This window comes from Gigantopelta aegis, chromosome 3, assembly GCF_016097555.1.
Source record: "Gigantopelta aegis isolate Gae_Host chromosome 3, Gae_host_genome, whole genome shotgun sequence".
Lineage (NCBI taxonomy): Eukaryota > Metazoa > Mollusca > Gastropoda > Neomphalida > Peltospiridae > Gigantopelta > Gigantopelta aegis.
Genome location: NC_054701.1, coordinates 19039584 through 19056562, shown reverse-complemented (window position 1 = coordinate 19056562; position 16979 = coordinate 19039584). Strand labels below are relative to the sequence as shown.

Here is a 16979-nt window from a genome sequence, read left to right as displayed (position 1 = left end):
AACTAAGAGGAACTAAATAACACCCGTATAACAATAATACAAATTCAATTTTAACATTCTGTTTTCATTTGTAATGACCAGATAAATTAATGTATCACATCTAATCACTATTGAAGAAGATTGCTTTGTTTAATGACAACACTAGAGCTTGATTAATTAATTATCGGCTATTTGATGTCAGACATTTTGTAATTTTGACATTTACTCAGAAGAAACCCGCCATATTTTCCTATTAGCAACAAGAGATATTTTATATGCACTTTCTCACATACCACGACCTTTGGTATACCAGTCAGACTCTGATTGGGAAAGGAGCTAATCACCATGATACCCAAATGATAGAAGTGTGATAGCGAAATAAACACTGTTGTGTTAAATTAGCCCAATCACCATGATACCCAAATGATAGAAGTGTGATAGCGAAATAAACAAAAACTGTTGTGTTAAATTAGCCCAATCACGATGATCTCCTGGGCTCTACCAATGTGATGATCGATCGATGGATTAAAGATAAGATACACAACACGAAATCATGTAAGGAAAGAACCAACGATAAACATCAACATTAAAACAATAGTTGAACATTTAAAAAGAAAATGTCGACGTTGAGAATGAGAAACAGTGTACAAGGCCACAGTACACAAGACATACGGCATTGATTAAACTATACCAAAAATATATATGAAACTATTGACACAATTTATCACAGATTATTCAGAAATATATAATATAAAAAACACATATCACAGGTTTTAACATTCTCAAGAGACACTGTGTGCAACATTCGTCATTTTTACCGAAACAACTCCACAAGGCAAGAATGTTGCCAACTGTGACACACGGTGAAGAACTGCGCTGTTATGCTAGTTTCAGACTGTCAACTGGCACAACGAAGTTGGCCAACTAGATGGTTGCGTAGTAAGTTCCCCAAATGCCGATGGGTGCGCTCAGATTAACAACTAATCAGTCGTAGAAGTCATATACGATGAGAATCGAGTTGTAAGAGTGCTCAGACTAGCAACGGAACAGTAGTAGAAGTCGTGACAGCAGAAAGTTATCCAACTTTGTCGTGGCAGTTGGTAGCTGAGTCTTGCATAAAGGGAATACGTGATAGTCTTCCCAGTTTCAAGACATCATAACTCATACATAATGACCGCAGTCTAAAACAAAAGACTTTAAAGTAATATCCCCAGTCTAAAGATATAAATATAGAATACTGAACGAGCTTGCCTGTCATACCATTCTTACGAAATGAGTGAACAGTTTTGGTATCTGACGAGCGAAAGTGAGTCAGATACCAACACTGTTCACGAGTTTCATAAAAATAGTATGACAGCCAATCTAGTTTAGTATTTTATTTATTACAAACCAACTGCAAACAAACCGCAACGCAGAAGTAAGCAGATGTGAAATCCTACTACACGTACTTTTCTACGAATTGGGTCAGCATGTGATCTACGTCACGCCAATATTACACTTGTTAGATATCAGATATTGTTATGACATGAGCAATATCTTATACTGATGTGTAATAAATAATGTATAAATAATGTCCCTTGTCTAAAACATAACAGGCCCATAGGAGTGGTGAGTGGGCATAAGCCATAATGTTATCTTTATTTTTATAGAGTAGGACAAAAAAATTACGTTTTCGTCCTCGAATGTGTGTGTGTGTGGTGTGGGGTGGGGGTGGGGGGTGGGGGGGGGGGGCATCCCCTCTGATTTCTAAGGGCCTGCATAATTAATGCCCCCAGACTTAAACGTAATATCCCAAGTATAAAATATAAATAATGTGCTAGGTCTAAAGACACGATTATATTCCCAGTATAAAACATAAATACTGTTACCAGTATAAAACATAAATACTGTCCCCAGTATAAAACATAAATACTGTTACCAGTATAAAACATGAATAATGTCCCCAGTATAAAACACAATTAATGTTCCCAGTATAAAACATAAATACTGTTACCAGTATAAAACATAAATACTGTCCCCAATATAAAACATAAATACTGTCACCAGTATAAAACATAAATACTGTCACCAGTATAAAACATAAATACTGTCCCCAATATAAAACATAAATACTGTTCCCAGTCTAGAAACGTACATGACGTCCTTACTTTAAAAACATGCATAATGCCCCCCCCCCCCCCCCCCCACCTCCACCACACACACACATCGTAATACTTAAAAGATAATAAAAATAAATAATTAAAACTATGAATAATGCCATGTCTTACATAAACAAGCTTAACGGCATAAGCTTTTTGGATTTAAATGCTTGCAAAGAATACTTCACATTGTAATTTCCACTGACGCTGGTAAGCGGCCAGTGATAGCTTTAGACGTGCAGTCTGTCCAACGTTTTGTTAATCTCCAGAAATGTCCAAAACAATGGTCCATGCTCATCATATTTGTCACCAAGGACATTTTGCAAATCCCGCTGAAAATAAAACGGTGATTGTTAATATAAAACTTGGTCATGAATGAATCTGGTTTCATCGCTGGACTTATTACAACTGGAAATGGACCGACAGTCAGCAGACGTATATACAGTCACCAAATGCAGGCACTAGACAGTTATTACATGTGGCCATGTATAGTCTCTAGGCGGTCACCACAGATACCAGACAATCACCACGTACATCATTCCTTTCATCCATTCATTCATCCATCCATCCACACAACCAACCATCCAGACTGAAATCGGATCAAAAGGTCTATAAACGGTTATAGTTGTGGACCAGTCAAGCTGGTTTCAAGCTGATTGATTGACCAACCATCCATCCATCCATCCATCCATCTGCCGATAGCACACGCACACGCACAGCCGCTCACACTCATTCAGCAATGTGTGTATTAAGCTGAGCTATAGTTACCTTATCTACGTTGCGTTGTGACAGACAGATGCATGCGGCTTGGAAAACATCGGGCCCAACAGTTTCAACTAGTTTGCTGAAGAACAATAGAACGACAGCTAAATGTATGTAGTAAAACGTTAGACAAGTAATACTACCCAGAACTCGTGACTGCTGTCTAGTGGCAAAATCTAGTAATCCACTATTTGTACTTGAGGACTGGGCCTACAACAAACAAGATGATTGCAATCAGACAAGCAGTCAGGCAGTCACTCAGTCCATAAATCGAAGTTAGTTGGTTTTAGAGAATATTGATTTATTAATCATCGGCTATTGCATGTCAAACATTTGGTAATTTTGACGTATATAGTCTTAGACAGGAAACCTGCTACATTTTTCCATTAGTAGCAAGGGATCTTTTATATGCACCATCCCAAAGACAGAATAGCACATACCACGGCCTTTGACATACCAGTCGTGATGCACTGGCTGGAACGAGAAATAGCCCAATGGCCCCATCGACTGGGATCGATCCTAGATCGACCGAGCACCAAACGAGCGGTTTACCACTGGGTTACATCCATCAATCAGTCAGTCAATCGGTCAGTGAACGCTATATTATTTAACTAGTACTATGCCAGAATAGAACAGGTGTAACCGGCCTCGGTGGTGTGGTGGTGAAGCCATCAGACTTGATTACGGTTGGTAGGTACTGGGTTCACCTCCCGGTACCGGCTTCCACCTAGTGCAAGTTTAACCACTCGATGGTTAGGTGTAAAATAAGCGTAAATGAAATGACTAGATGTAATTAAATGTTTGACTAAAATCTGACAAGATCAGAACTTTGAGCAGAGCTAAGGACTGCTGATGCTTCGTTATATTTGGCAGATATTTACCTTTGTAGCATGAAAGCCTGGTCAGCTATAGTTTGGTGTTCATTACTCGTCGCAGCTGTAAAAAGAGCGACATTTTCTCGTTAAGGAAATGATTGTTAGTTTAACGCGACTTTAGCACATTTTACAACTACAACTATTTGTGTATAATAATTATGGTTATTTCGACAATTGGTCGAGACACAGGTACGAAACCCATTGACATAAGCTACATCTAACAATAAAACTGCCAGGGATCTTTTGCATGTAGTTTCCCATGGACAGGACAGTACATACCACAACCTTTAATGTACCAATCGCGAGGCACTGGTTGGGAAAGTAAACAAAACCCAACTCCATAGATAGCAGTGGCGGCTCCAGAAAATCCATTTAGGGGGGGGGCCCCAGTGACATGAGGTGGAATGCCAAGGGAACTTTGGGGGAGGTTTGGATGGGGATCGTAAAAAAAAATGAAAATTAATATATAATAAAATTATATCTATCACAAAATTATGGGGGGCCGGGCCCACGTCTAATACATACAATTTTGATGGAAATATTTCTTGGTCTCTGTTTGGTGACCACACGAGACATGATGGCGGGAGCGAAAACCTTTTCACCATGCATTTCCATCATTCTCTCCCCATGTAATCCATGTGAAATCGTAGTGATTCATTTGCAACCCTTGGCAGTATAAATACAATGTCATGTAAATGTTGTTATCCAGTTTAATTCGGGCAAAAATCAGCATGCCCTTCCACCCACCCTCATGTCATAAATATCCCGTAGGCGTACGCTTATATTGGTGACCACCATTATGATTCTGACGACATTTAGGGTTTTGACTCTGACATTGTACTGTTAATACTCGAGCATTAACATAAATCTTAAGTATAACAACTAATTATATTTAAACTAGAGCACTAGAGCACTAGAGCACTAGAGCATATTGATATATTAATCATCGGTTATTGGATGTCAGACATTTGGTAATTTTGACATAAATATTATAGTCAAAGAGGAAACCTGCTAAAAAAGATTCATTAGTAACAAGGGATCTTTTATATGCACGATCCCACAGACAGAATAGTACATATCACGGCCTTCGATATACCAGTTGTAGTGCACTGGCTGAATCGAGAAATAGCCCAATGGGCCCACTGACGGGATCGATCCCAGACTGACGGCGCATCGAGCGAGCGCTTTACCAGTGGACTAAGAATGAAAACGAATGCATAATTTGATTTGTACTTGCCTGCAGTGCTAGTTGACTGTTGAGGTCGGCTAACGGATCTAGGCTTCGTTCTTCGTTTCGAATCATGAACATGAGTGAACAATCGTTTGTCATCTGTCTCAAAGGCGAGGCTACTAATATCAGCCTCATACCCACTTTCGAGATTAGAAAATTTCAAGCTGTCAGACCTGGAGGTCCCATATCCAGAAAAGATTGTACCAGAATTCAGATTTGACAATTTTAAATCGTCCGTGTCCAAGGCGAGTTTTGTCTCAGCACTATGCAAACGCTGATCTTCTAATTCACCTGTCTTCCGTGAAAGGTGATCCGAGCAAACCTTATTTCTTCCTTGCTTCTCCTCGACAGGTTCAGGGAAGCTGTCAGTTCTCCCTCGCTGCTGGTCTGTGGCTTCACGCTGCTTTGTACATCTGCCCGTGTTCTTTGAACCAGTTCCAGAGTGAAGGAGCTCCTCTTTATCCTTTGTACTCCTCGACGATTCCAAAGAAGTTAAACTAGAGTCGGACGAAATGATGTCTTCGCTGAATCTATCAATTTCCTCGATACCAAGTCGAAATGTCACCGTATGTGGTATTGTACGTTTCCTCGACCTTTTGGACTTATCGCAACAAGTAGGTTGGTATGTCTCGGATGAAAAACCTGGGACTGTTTCACAGGCAATCACTTCTCTATCAGATGGCACACCTGTATCTTTTCTCTTCTTCGCAGATTTAACCCTTTCTCTCTCATATGACACATCTTTACTCTTACTCTTCTTCACAGATTTAATCTCTTCACCTTTACTTGACACACTTTCACCCTCACTGTTCTTCACACATTTACAACTTTCTGCTTTAGGTAACAAAACTTGTCCATTATCAGACTTTACACATTTAATCTCTTCTCTTTTCGTACGCTTAAATCCTTCTTCTTCTGTAGGTGGCACGCCTTTACTGTTTTTGTTATTCACACATTTAACCACTTCTTCGGATGAAACAATTCGTTCATTACCAGGCTTTACACATTTAGCTTCTTCCCTTTTAGATGACACACTTGTAACCTTACATTTCTTTATACGTGTAACAACCATGTCCTTACTATGGTACATGTCTTCTTCCTGAGGTGCTGTTTTAGTCTTCTCACGTTTAACCCTTATGATCTCAGGTGGTACCACTGGGCGCCTGTCATCTAAGTCAGAATGAGTGTTTTTCAGGTGTTTAGTTAGTTCTTCAACAAGCATGGCTGCAGTTGGCCGTTTCGATTGGTCTTTGTTAATCATCATGTTGATAATTCTGGCTAAACCCTTGGAGCACCATGTGGATTTAATCTTAACAGGCATGTCTAGTTCCTGTAAAAGTCATATCATTATTAATATAATTTCAAATTGTACATTATGTCCACAATGTAAAGTCTGTCTCTAAAATATAGTGCATTCGTGTTACTTGAGGTCATATATGAAACGTTACGCCCTCATATTTAAGTCATTTCCTAGTATCAGGGCTTCTAGATTTTAAAAATAAAATCCACTAGCCATGGGATCAGTGATTTCAAACATTTACTAGCCACAATTAAAAATTTACTAGCCCTATTTTACTTTAGGTTAATACAATTTTACTAAATAATGGTAATAATCAGATATGTAACCTAAAGAGAGAGACAGAGCTTAAAACACTAACATCGGAGGGTTGGAATGGGGCAGGATATTCATATTTACAAATAAAACTGCAACATTTGTACAAAAATTTTTTACTAGCCGTCGGGCATGGCAATAGTAATTATTTACTAGCCCAACATTGAATATAACTAGCCATGGGTGTGGGGCTATCATAATCTAGAAGCCCTGCTAGTATATAATACATTCATATTTAATCCATATAATTGGACGGAAGACAGGCGTGCGCTACAACAGCTTGTTCTGAATGTGCACGTAACGCCCTATGACCTGACCTGACCCGACCTAAACCACATAATATAATACATTCATCTTTACGTCACATCTAAAATATCTATTCACATCATAAACCCGCTGTCGCCACATGGGCTACTCCTACCGATATAGCAGCAACGGTCAAGACAGTACATACCACGGCCTTTAATGTACCACACTCATTCTCAACAAACCAGTGCATTTCACTGTAAAAATTGCGGTAAAATAAAGATGTTCTAAATCAGAAAATGATGATAGTAATATAATATACAGCATATGAGGAATATAAATCTAATTTGGTTTTAACATCATCAAAGTACTTTTCACTGCAGACATTGTTGAAAATGACTACCCTTTCGAGTCTTTTATTGCATATGAAATATCCTTTACTCTTAACAATTTGTGTTATAAAGTGGAAAAAAAGTCGAAGTGAATATTCTTGAACACTGTTATAATGCATAGAATGAATTTGCATGAGATGCCATTTTTTCAATTTACTTAGATGTCGAAGGTCTTGTTGAATGTCTTGTTAAATGTAACGGATCTTTCATAATATTATATTAAAGCCAATTTATATTTCAACTATCGTTGGGCAAATAAAAATTGTACACACAGCTATAACAATGTTAAAAACAAACTCAAACATCATTAACAACAATGTAAGTTGAAGTACGTTTTAGGGTATTTAAAACAACTCCCGAAAGGTTCGTTACGTACTACTTGTTTAAACTTTGCCAGTTGTCTCTCCATCGAGTTATATTGAAGATCACACTAACATGTTAGTGAAACATTTCATCCATCAATTTGTGGATTTATTAAAACGGTTCAAATCGGTCTTAGTATAAATAGATGACCGAAAAACAGTATTAAAGTTACCAATATTTCCTTTAAAAATATTTCTACGAACCAGTCGCTTTAACAAACTGCTGAAATAGCAATTACATTTTTTTATAATCATAATCATAATTCAGAGGTAATGTAAACAAACGTCTTTCCATTTTTAGTTGGAACATAATCCGTTCTACTCCTCTGCTTGCTTGGCTGTTAGTCGAGGAGGGTGTATAAAAATGCAACTTTTTGTATTACGTTGTAGTCGAACGCCCCCTCCCCCCCCCCATGACTACTATGTTGGAAAAGTGGAGCATAAAATGTTTTTGTAACTGGATATTTGGAATTATCTGCTCTGACACACACACACACACACACACACACACACACACACATATGTGTGTATATATACTGAACAAAAAAAGAAACTTCCGATTTGTACATATAGTATTTGTTGTGTTAAAGAATTCATTGTGTAATGAAATTATATAGGTAGTATTAGCCTTGAGCTGTATTATCAGGATTCATGAATTTTTTCGATTATTTTTGCACTGTTAATCGTCGACAACGTGAAATTCAATTTGCACGTGCATGCATGGTTCGACATGTCCCGTGTAGTATTCAGTCAATTTGTTTATTTGTCTTACTGAGATTGTTGTCAAGTGAACGAAAACGCTTCAAAATTTGTAAACAAATTAACGTTTTTTACATTGTAGCATTTTTAGTATGCCAAGAATACCCAATAATTTACGCGAACGGGCGATTGGCATGCTTGATGCTGGCATGTCGACAGAAGACGTTGCATGGCATGTTGGGAGTTCTAGTCGAACGATACGAAATCTTCGATACGAAATCTTCGCGTAAGATTTCGAACAACAGGAAGCACCAACGACTTGCCACGTCGTCGACGTCCGCGTATTACAAGGCGTGGTCAAGACCGCTATATCATGAACACGCATTTGCGCTATCGATTCCAAACTGCCACTGCTACTGCTGCTAACACACCTGGGCTTCATAATAACCGAATCAGTGGGCAAACTGTTCGTAATCGTCTGCGGGAGAACGGTTTACATGCACGACATCCTTACGTCGGATGAGTTTCAACGCAACGTCATCGTCAAAATCGTCTTAATTGGGCACGTGTACACACTCGTTGGATACGGCGACGCTGGAATACCGTTCTTTTTTCGGATGAATCCAGATTTTCTTTACAACGTGGTGATGGCAGGGTGCACGTCTACCGTAGGAGAAATGAACACTATGCTGACTGTTGTGTTCTTGAACTAGATCGTTTCGGGGGTGGGGATTCTGTCATGGTCTGGGCAGCCATTGCCCATGGTTATCGTTCACCACTAGTCGTCATTGATGGCAATTTAAATGCTCAACGTTACCGCGATGACATTCTCGCTCATCACGTCATTCCTCTGTTCCATAACAACGCCAACATCTCGATTTTTCAGCATAATAATGCCACCTCACATACAGCTAGAGACACTGTAAATTTTCTTAGGACAAATAACACTGATTTCATTGATGACTGGCCCGCTAAAAGTCCTGATCTCAACCCCATCGAGCATGTCTGGGATAGTCTGGACAGACGACTGAGGCGTCGTCCCAACCCACCCGCTAACGTCAACGAACTTCGTCAAGCGCTCATTCAGGAATGGAACAATATTCCACAGGCAGAAATCAACACTTTAGTCAATTTTATGCGTCTGCGATTTACTGCAGTGGTCAATTCAAGAGGTGGTCATACCCGTTATTAAGTGGGTTTTTTATTTTTTTAATCCCTACCACACTTGGTCAAAATTTCTCCCCGTTTCTGTTAACCTATGGCCATGATTTTTGCACCAAACGATGCATCATAGAACACTCTTTAAACGCATATATAACAATTATTTCCCCGGTTTGTTTTCATCAAGTTATGTTCAAGCAAAGTTAGCGGAAGTTTCTTATTTTGTTCAGTATATATATATATATATATATACTATATATATATATATATATATATACATACATATATATATATATATATATATATATATATATATATATATACATACACACACACACACACACACACATATATATATATATATATATATATATATATATATATATACACACACACACACACACACACACACACACACACATACACACACACATATATATACATAAAAATCATAATGACGTCTGTTTTAAAGAAGTAATTACAAATGCAAAATGTGATGTATTTCTTCAGAAATTTTTTCATTTCTCTATAAATATACTTCGAACATTTTATATTGAATTAAATTAAAATATAGCGATCTCAGATTTATCAAATACATTTTTTTTAATATGAAAAATTTGTTACCAAATTTAACGAACATTTCCATGTTATAAACAAGTAAATTTATAATTTATAATAGCATAACTATAAGGTCTATGATTTGTTTTACTGCATTTATCGAAATTAATTCATTTAGAAGCACATTCGGACACATAATAAACAAGTCATACACAAAATGCATTTAACTGGAGTTTCAGTTTAAAATGTGCATAAAGGTTCTTTCTTACAGCCATACCTTTCTTTCTTTGTTATGATATGTTGAAATGTCATGATGAAATTGGTACAATTAATTGGGTATCACATGAAAAAAACCCATTGTTGTTTCAAACAGGGTTTTCTTATGTTTGGACTGCTCAAGAATGTGGCAGTATCAAGTTATTTATGTCTAGCTTTGTACAGAGATGTAAAGACATTCATTTTCAACATTGACATGACAAAATTAATTCTTTTAATTTTTTAAAGGCATATTCTTCTTATAAATCTCTTTTAGAAACAGAAAAGTATATATTACATTTGTCATAATATAAAGATCTCTTGAGAATGTTTTCTAAATTTAGGTGTTTGTCACATAAATTAAAAGTACAGAAAAGCAGATATAATCCAGTAATAGAAAGAAATGAAACTATCTGTTTAAAGTGTAATCTTAATCAAGTGGAAGATGAATATAATTTTTCTAGTATGTCCAAATTATGCTTTGAGCAGGAAATATTTCATATCAGAATACTTTATAGTAAATCCTTCAAGAGAAATATTTAATTTATTGATTTCTACCCAAAATATAAAGTGTATTAAAGGAATAGCCTTGTTTTTAAAAAGAAATCTGCCAGTTTAAATTGATTATACATGCAATTTGTACACACGTAGCGCACGATTAATTTGTTTTTAAAAGTAGTTATCTTGGTCACGTGGCCTCAATAACTGAATAAATATGTTATGTTATCTTATTTTATATCTTTCTTTCAATAGCGAAAGTGTTGGTAACACATGGTTTGCTACACCCATTGGAGTTGGTCCTTAACAAATTTTGTGTCATATTTTATGGTCACAAATTTTTCTGTACCGAACATTCGTTCCGCTAATGTAAAAAATTGTAAAAACAAATCTGTTCAGTTGAAAACAGTCGTAATTGTTTTTTCTAGACATCATACACATTTGTAAAAGTGCATGGGTTAATACTTTTAATATACTCACATGTTGATCAGGGCCGTACCCTCCGGGGGGCAGGGGGGTAGCTGCCCCCCCCCCCCCCGAGAATCTTGTTCTTTTTTTTTTTTATATATATCTCCAGTAATAGCATAGAAATGTTTAATCTTTATAGTATGTTAAAAATTATTTATAAAATTTAGTGCCCCCCATGGATTTTGGTCAGGGTACGGCCCTGTTGATGAGAAAATACTGGTAACGAACATTTTCAGTTTAATATTACGTAGCTAATCGAACGTATTGGATCCAAAAGAAAACATTTGGATGTATATTTCATTCCATTTCGTCTAATTCCTGAATGCATTGTTCACATTAATCAACATTCAAATATATACTCTTCCAAAAAAGTCGGGGAACTCAACAATAACAACTGTATGATCAATAAAATGAAATAGATTGACAGAAATAATGTTCCACAGTGATTAATCGACCTTCCTGGAAATTGTCAAAATCGAGAATGACACCCCACGTACGTGCACGGGGCAACTGCGTCATGCACGTGCAAACTATGGAATGCGTTTCGGTGTGTTGATAAACAGACCTGGACGTTCTTTACTAGGATGTCTGTGGTCAAAACATATGTTTGGTCTAATAGTTGATATTAACATTAATATTTCAGGTTCCCCTACTTTGTTTGAAGAGTATAGTATACGTTCATCCTTGTTTAAATTATAATCATAAATAAATATAGTAACGACCATTTCACAATAATCAGCGTCACAAAGAAAATGGGAAATGCTCATTCCTGCAGTTTTGTAACAAATGTCCGATATAACTAATACATATAATATTACAGAAATTAACATAATTAATAAATATACCATTACAGAAATGGGGTAAGGGGCTCAATACAAAATAAACTTAAACCGTTCGACTTTGTATGTGGCGTGAGATGACCGGTGAAACTCGGTAACTAGTCACACACAACTGGACAGGTATAAAAGGCGGTACCTCGAGTCCTGGCACATTTCCATACACAGTGTTTTTCGATGGACCGCTAGTTTTAAACTGATCGGTGATGAGATCGCTGAAACACACACCTAGACTCCAGATATCTGTCTGAAATACACAAACAATACGCATACAGCCACAAACAAGACACATACATGGATTAAATAAACATCATGCCACCATAAACAAACTCCAGTAATGTATTAACCTGGCTCCGTATTCATAAACGTACTTAAGTCAATGTATGATACTTATTTATGTACGTTTATGAATATGGAGCCTGACACATACAAATAATAAATGACTGCAGTAACCTGAGAATAAAGGAAATGAAGATCTGGTCAATAACAAAATAACACCTAAGCATTTTTAAACCACGATGCTGTGTCTAATATGTATGCATGTATTGATGTATGAATATCTATATATTGTATGCATGTCGAGGTTGACTGTTACATATATAGATATTAACGCACTGGCGCAGGGAATAATTAAATAATTTCTGGCCTCACAAATTGCCCCATGCCGTTGCTGAGACTCGAACCTGTGGCACCGAATGTAGCCACGATGTATGTATGTGTGTATGTATGTGTATGTGTATGTGTATGTGTATGTGTATGTGTATATGTATATGTATATATATATATATTATGTGTGTGTGGAGACAGACAGACAGACAAACACAGAGAGAGAGAGAGAGAGAGAGAGAGAGAGAGAGAGAGAGAGAGAGAGAGAGAGAGAGCGAGGGAGGGAAGAGAGAGAGAGAGAGAGAGAGAGAGAGAGAGAGAGAGAGAGAGGGTGGTGGGTGGGAGAAAGCTAATGATGAGAGAGAGAAAGAGACCAACAGACATATTTGCCATTCACGGGCTACAACCCGCCGCAAGCAGGCACATAGAACTATAATAAGGTATGACAAGCCATATGTGGAGGGTACTATTAGTATATCACTGCTGGGTTCACAGCGATTTTCAAATGTAATGTTAGTTACATGCTCTTGGTTGTTATTAATAATAATTTAATTTGGTGTTAGCTGCATAGTGTCATTAGTGACGTCATCTGAAGTGCACGAATTACCTGTGCATTATAGGTCTCTCCGTTTTGCATCTCTGGACTCATGAATCGAGGAGTTCCTAGTACAGTCTGCGTCACACTCGAACCCAACTCCAGAACTCTGTAGCAGTACATGTAATAGAACAGGTCACATTACATCTGCATTTAGAACTCAGTAACATCACACCTTCATCTAAAACACCACAACATCACACCTACATCTGCAGATCAGTAACTTCATAGAACACGTAAACTCCTAGTTTACTGAGCTACATTATAGAAAGTTGTAACATCATAGAACATCTCTAGTTTACACAACAACTAACATACTAACATCTACAACTGTATAAATGTCGAGTACAGTTCTGGTATTAAATAATAAAAGCAATAATAGGAACATGCATAATAATTAATATTAAATACTAATAAAAAATATTCAGTATGATGCTAAATATGTGTAACCCGTTCAGTTATATATTACATATTGGTGACATATATTTTAGTTAATAGTGAATATTGATATAACATTTATGTATAGTTTTAAAACTAAAGTACTGATCAAAATTATACCCAGATGATTTTCCAGTCTTATATATTATTTATGAAAATCCCTGGAATAAAAACCATAAAATGTGTCAGTATTATCATGACCTGTTATGGTATTCAAACAACCGGTACCTAAAATGACAATAAATGACCTGTTATAGATAAATATGATATCTATTTACAATTTTACTGCAAAACATATGTAATATGAAACAGACTATAACACCAAGTTTGATATTGAACACACCTGAGACCACCTCTGTTTAGCTCAGTACTTGTGATTTCACCTGTCAAGTGTAATCAACATAAACCTGGGTGTTATAGTCTGTTCCAAATTACATAAGTTTTGCAGTAAAATTGTAAATAATCTCACATTTCTATCTATAACAGGTCATTTATTATAATTTTTTCTACCGGTTGTTTGAATACCATAACAGGTCATGATAATACTGACACATTTTTATGGTTTTCATTCCAGAGATTTTCATAACTAATATATAAGACTGGAAAATCACCTGGGTATAATTTTGATTAGTACTTTAGTAAGTTAATCTGTCACTTTGCTACATAATGTTCCGTCGCAATCATGTGTACATTAATTTTGTTACCGAGTAAATTAATAAAAAGTTACGTTTTTTATAGAATGTTTTTATATTCGTTTTTTATAGAATGTCTTTATATTCGTTTTTCTACTTGAGGGTTAATATTCGGATTTCTTTTTCTTTTTTTACGGGGGAGGGTAATAATTGATGAGTTACTGTTTTGTTGCTTTTTGTAATCTCGTTTTGGTGTTTTTAAAACGAAGAAGGGGTTGATACATATAATATACTTTGACAGCTGAAAGGTCAACACATAGATATTATTAAAACAAACGATAGATTGGCCTACTGACTTGGGGATTCGAAAATGTCCCAGTTTGAGGACGGTTTGCGATGAACGACGTGACACCATGATAGACTCCGGTTTGACATTGCGATGAATAACGCCTCGCTCGTGTATATACTGAAAAATAGAATTAGACGGAGTTGTACTCTCACTACATATTTACACACACACACACACACACACACACACACACACACACACACACACAGAGAGAGAGAGAGAGAGAGAGAGAGAGAGAGAGAGAGAGAGAGAGAGAGAGAGAGAGAGAGAGAGAGAGAGAGAGAGACTGACTTTTCGCGCAACATTATTATGCCTGAAACCTTTTCATTATGTATTTCCATCATTCTACCCACAATATTAGTTGTAATGCACATAAAAATGCGTAGTGATTCGTTTGCAACCCGTAGTCCTATATAGCTGTTTGGCAGTAATACTAATATGAATAAATGTTGTTTTCAAGACTCAGGCATTTTCGTTGAATTCGGGTAAGAATCAGCCCCCCCCCCAAAAAAACCCCTCAAAAAACCCCAAAACCCCCACAAAAAACCCACAAAAAAACACAAAAAAAACCCAACAACCCCCCCTCCCACACACACACAAAACAACAACAACAACAAACAAACAAACAAACTCCAAAAACAAAACAACAACAAACAAACCTCCCCCCCCCCCCAACACCCTCCCCCCCAAAACAAAAAGAAAAAAAAAGAAAAGAAAAAAGGGATCCCGCACGCCTATACTCTGACCCCGTCGTAACTTACTTTTTCCGACTCCCGTTATGACTTTGAGCGTACTATGACTTATTTGAAGTGCTCTGACCCCGCTATTAACGTGACGTTTTCTGACTCCCGTTATGACTTAAACAAAATGCTTTGAGCGCACTATGACTTATTTGAAGTGCTCTGACCCCGCTGTTAACGTGACGTTTTCTGACTCCCGTTATGACTTAAATAAAATGCTTTGACCGCACTATGACTTACCTGAAGAGCTCGGCTGATGTCCAGTAACCAGTGAGAGTACGTAGCGTCAGACTCACGTGAGGGACGTTGTCGTACATAGTCGCCGAGGTTTCCGTACTCGCAGAATTCAGTCACCAGGTAGATGTTGCTGTCGTCCTCCCAGCTGTCCACGTAGGCGACGATGTTTTCGTGAGACAGGCCTGCCAGAGCGGTGAGCCCTTTCACCACATAACGTCTCTCTTTGTCACTGATATGTGAAAGACTCTCCCTCGACACTGCGAACTGAAGGAAAACATAACACCGTTTACCAAAAGTTTTGTTTAACGACACTACTAGAGCACGTTGATTTATTAATCGTCGGCTATTGGATGTCAAACATTTAGTAATTTTAACATATAGTCTTAATGTGGAAACCCGCTACATTTTTCCATTAGTAGCATGTGATAGTTTATATGCACCATCCTACAGACAGGATAGCACATACCATGGCCTTTGATATACCAGTCGTGGTACACTGGCTGAACAGAGAAGTAGCCTAATGGGCCCACTTGCCAAGACTGAATCATCGCAGTGTTGAGTGAGATGACATTTCTTACACACTCGTTAGGAAAAAGATTGTGTGGATTTGTTGTATCACACGTTTCGTTTCATATTTAAAGACATATGATTGGGTGATTCACAGAGATGTGTCTAAAGCCAATAAAAACTGTCAAATGATACTAACACAACTGAGACCAGTTGCTCTGTATGATGTATAAGTTTAACTGCAAGTGAAAAGCGCTGTAAATAAGTTTGTTGAAAAGATGTTTAAATTCCACTTAAACACGTCTGTTTTGCTTTTAGTTTGTCTGTTTGAAGATTGTTTTTTGGTGGGTTTTTTTAGAGGAACATTTGCCCCACCCCCCCCCACCCTCTGTCTCTGTCTCTGTCTCTGTCTCTCTCTCTCTCTCTCTCTCTCTCTCTCTCTCTCTCTCTCTCTCTCTCTCTCTCTCTCTCTCTCTCTCTCTCTCTCTCTCTCTCTTTGTGAAAGTAGCAGTTACAATATGGTTATATTGATGCTGTGTGTGTGTGTATGTGTGTGGTGATGGGGGAGGATGCACAGTGTATTTATTATGACAGAAATTTTATTCTAATCAATAGAAACGTGGATGGCGGTGTGCTACCTTGAAGCTTATTAATGTGAAAATGTCTTACCTTTTCTTCTTGTCCGTCCGTTCTTACGCTGGTGAAGTAGGACACTTTGTCATTACCGTCACGTTGTAGTTGATGGATGGCATCACGTCGCCGACGTTTTCGTTGACGATCAGAGATGTCCATGTTGTACTATA

At 37.4% G+C, this 16979-nt stretch overlaps 1 protein-coding gene across 1 annotated transcript; it reads right to left on the bottom strand.

Moving 5' to 3' along the window:
* Window positions 1–3066: 3066 nt before the first annotated feature.
* LOC121368531 (serine/threonine-protein kinase Nek3-like) lies at window positions 3067–16969 on the bottom strand. Its single transcript, XM_041493268.1, has 7 exons — window positions 16846–16969; window positions 15673–15933; window positions 14700–14809; window positions 13286–13382; window positions 12212–12319; window positions 4992–6315; window positions 3067–3089 (listed from the first exon to the last, which is right to left on the bottom strand). The coding sequence occupies exons 1-7, from the start codon at window positions 16966–16968 to the stop codon at window positions 3067–3069; spliced, it is 2046 nt and encodes a 681-aa protein (XP_041349202.1). The 5' UTR covers window position 16969.
* Window positions 16970–16979: the final 10 nt, after the last annotated feature.

Excerpts from the sequence above, each read along its gene's own strand:
- LOC121368531 (XM_041493268.1), bottom strand. The coding sequence starts at position 16,968 with ATGGACATCTCTGATCGTCAACGAAAACGTCGGCGACGTGATGCCATC. Across the intron at positions 15,934-16,845 it reads CGGACGGACAAGAAGAAAAG|TTCGCAGTGTCGAGGGAGAG; the intron begins GTAAGACATTTT and ends GTTTTCCTTCAG. Across the intron at positions 6,316-12,211 it reads GAAATGTGCCAGGACTCGAG|GAACTAGACATGCCTGTTAA; the intron begins GTACCGCCTTTT and ends TGACTTTTACAG.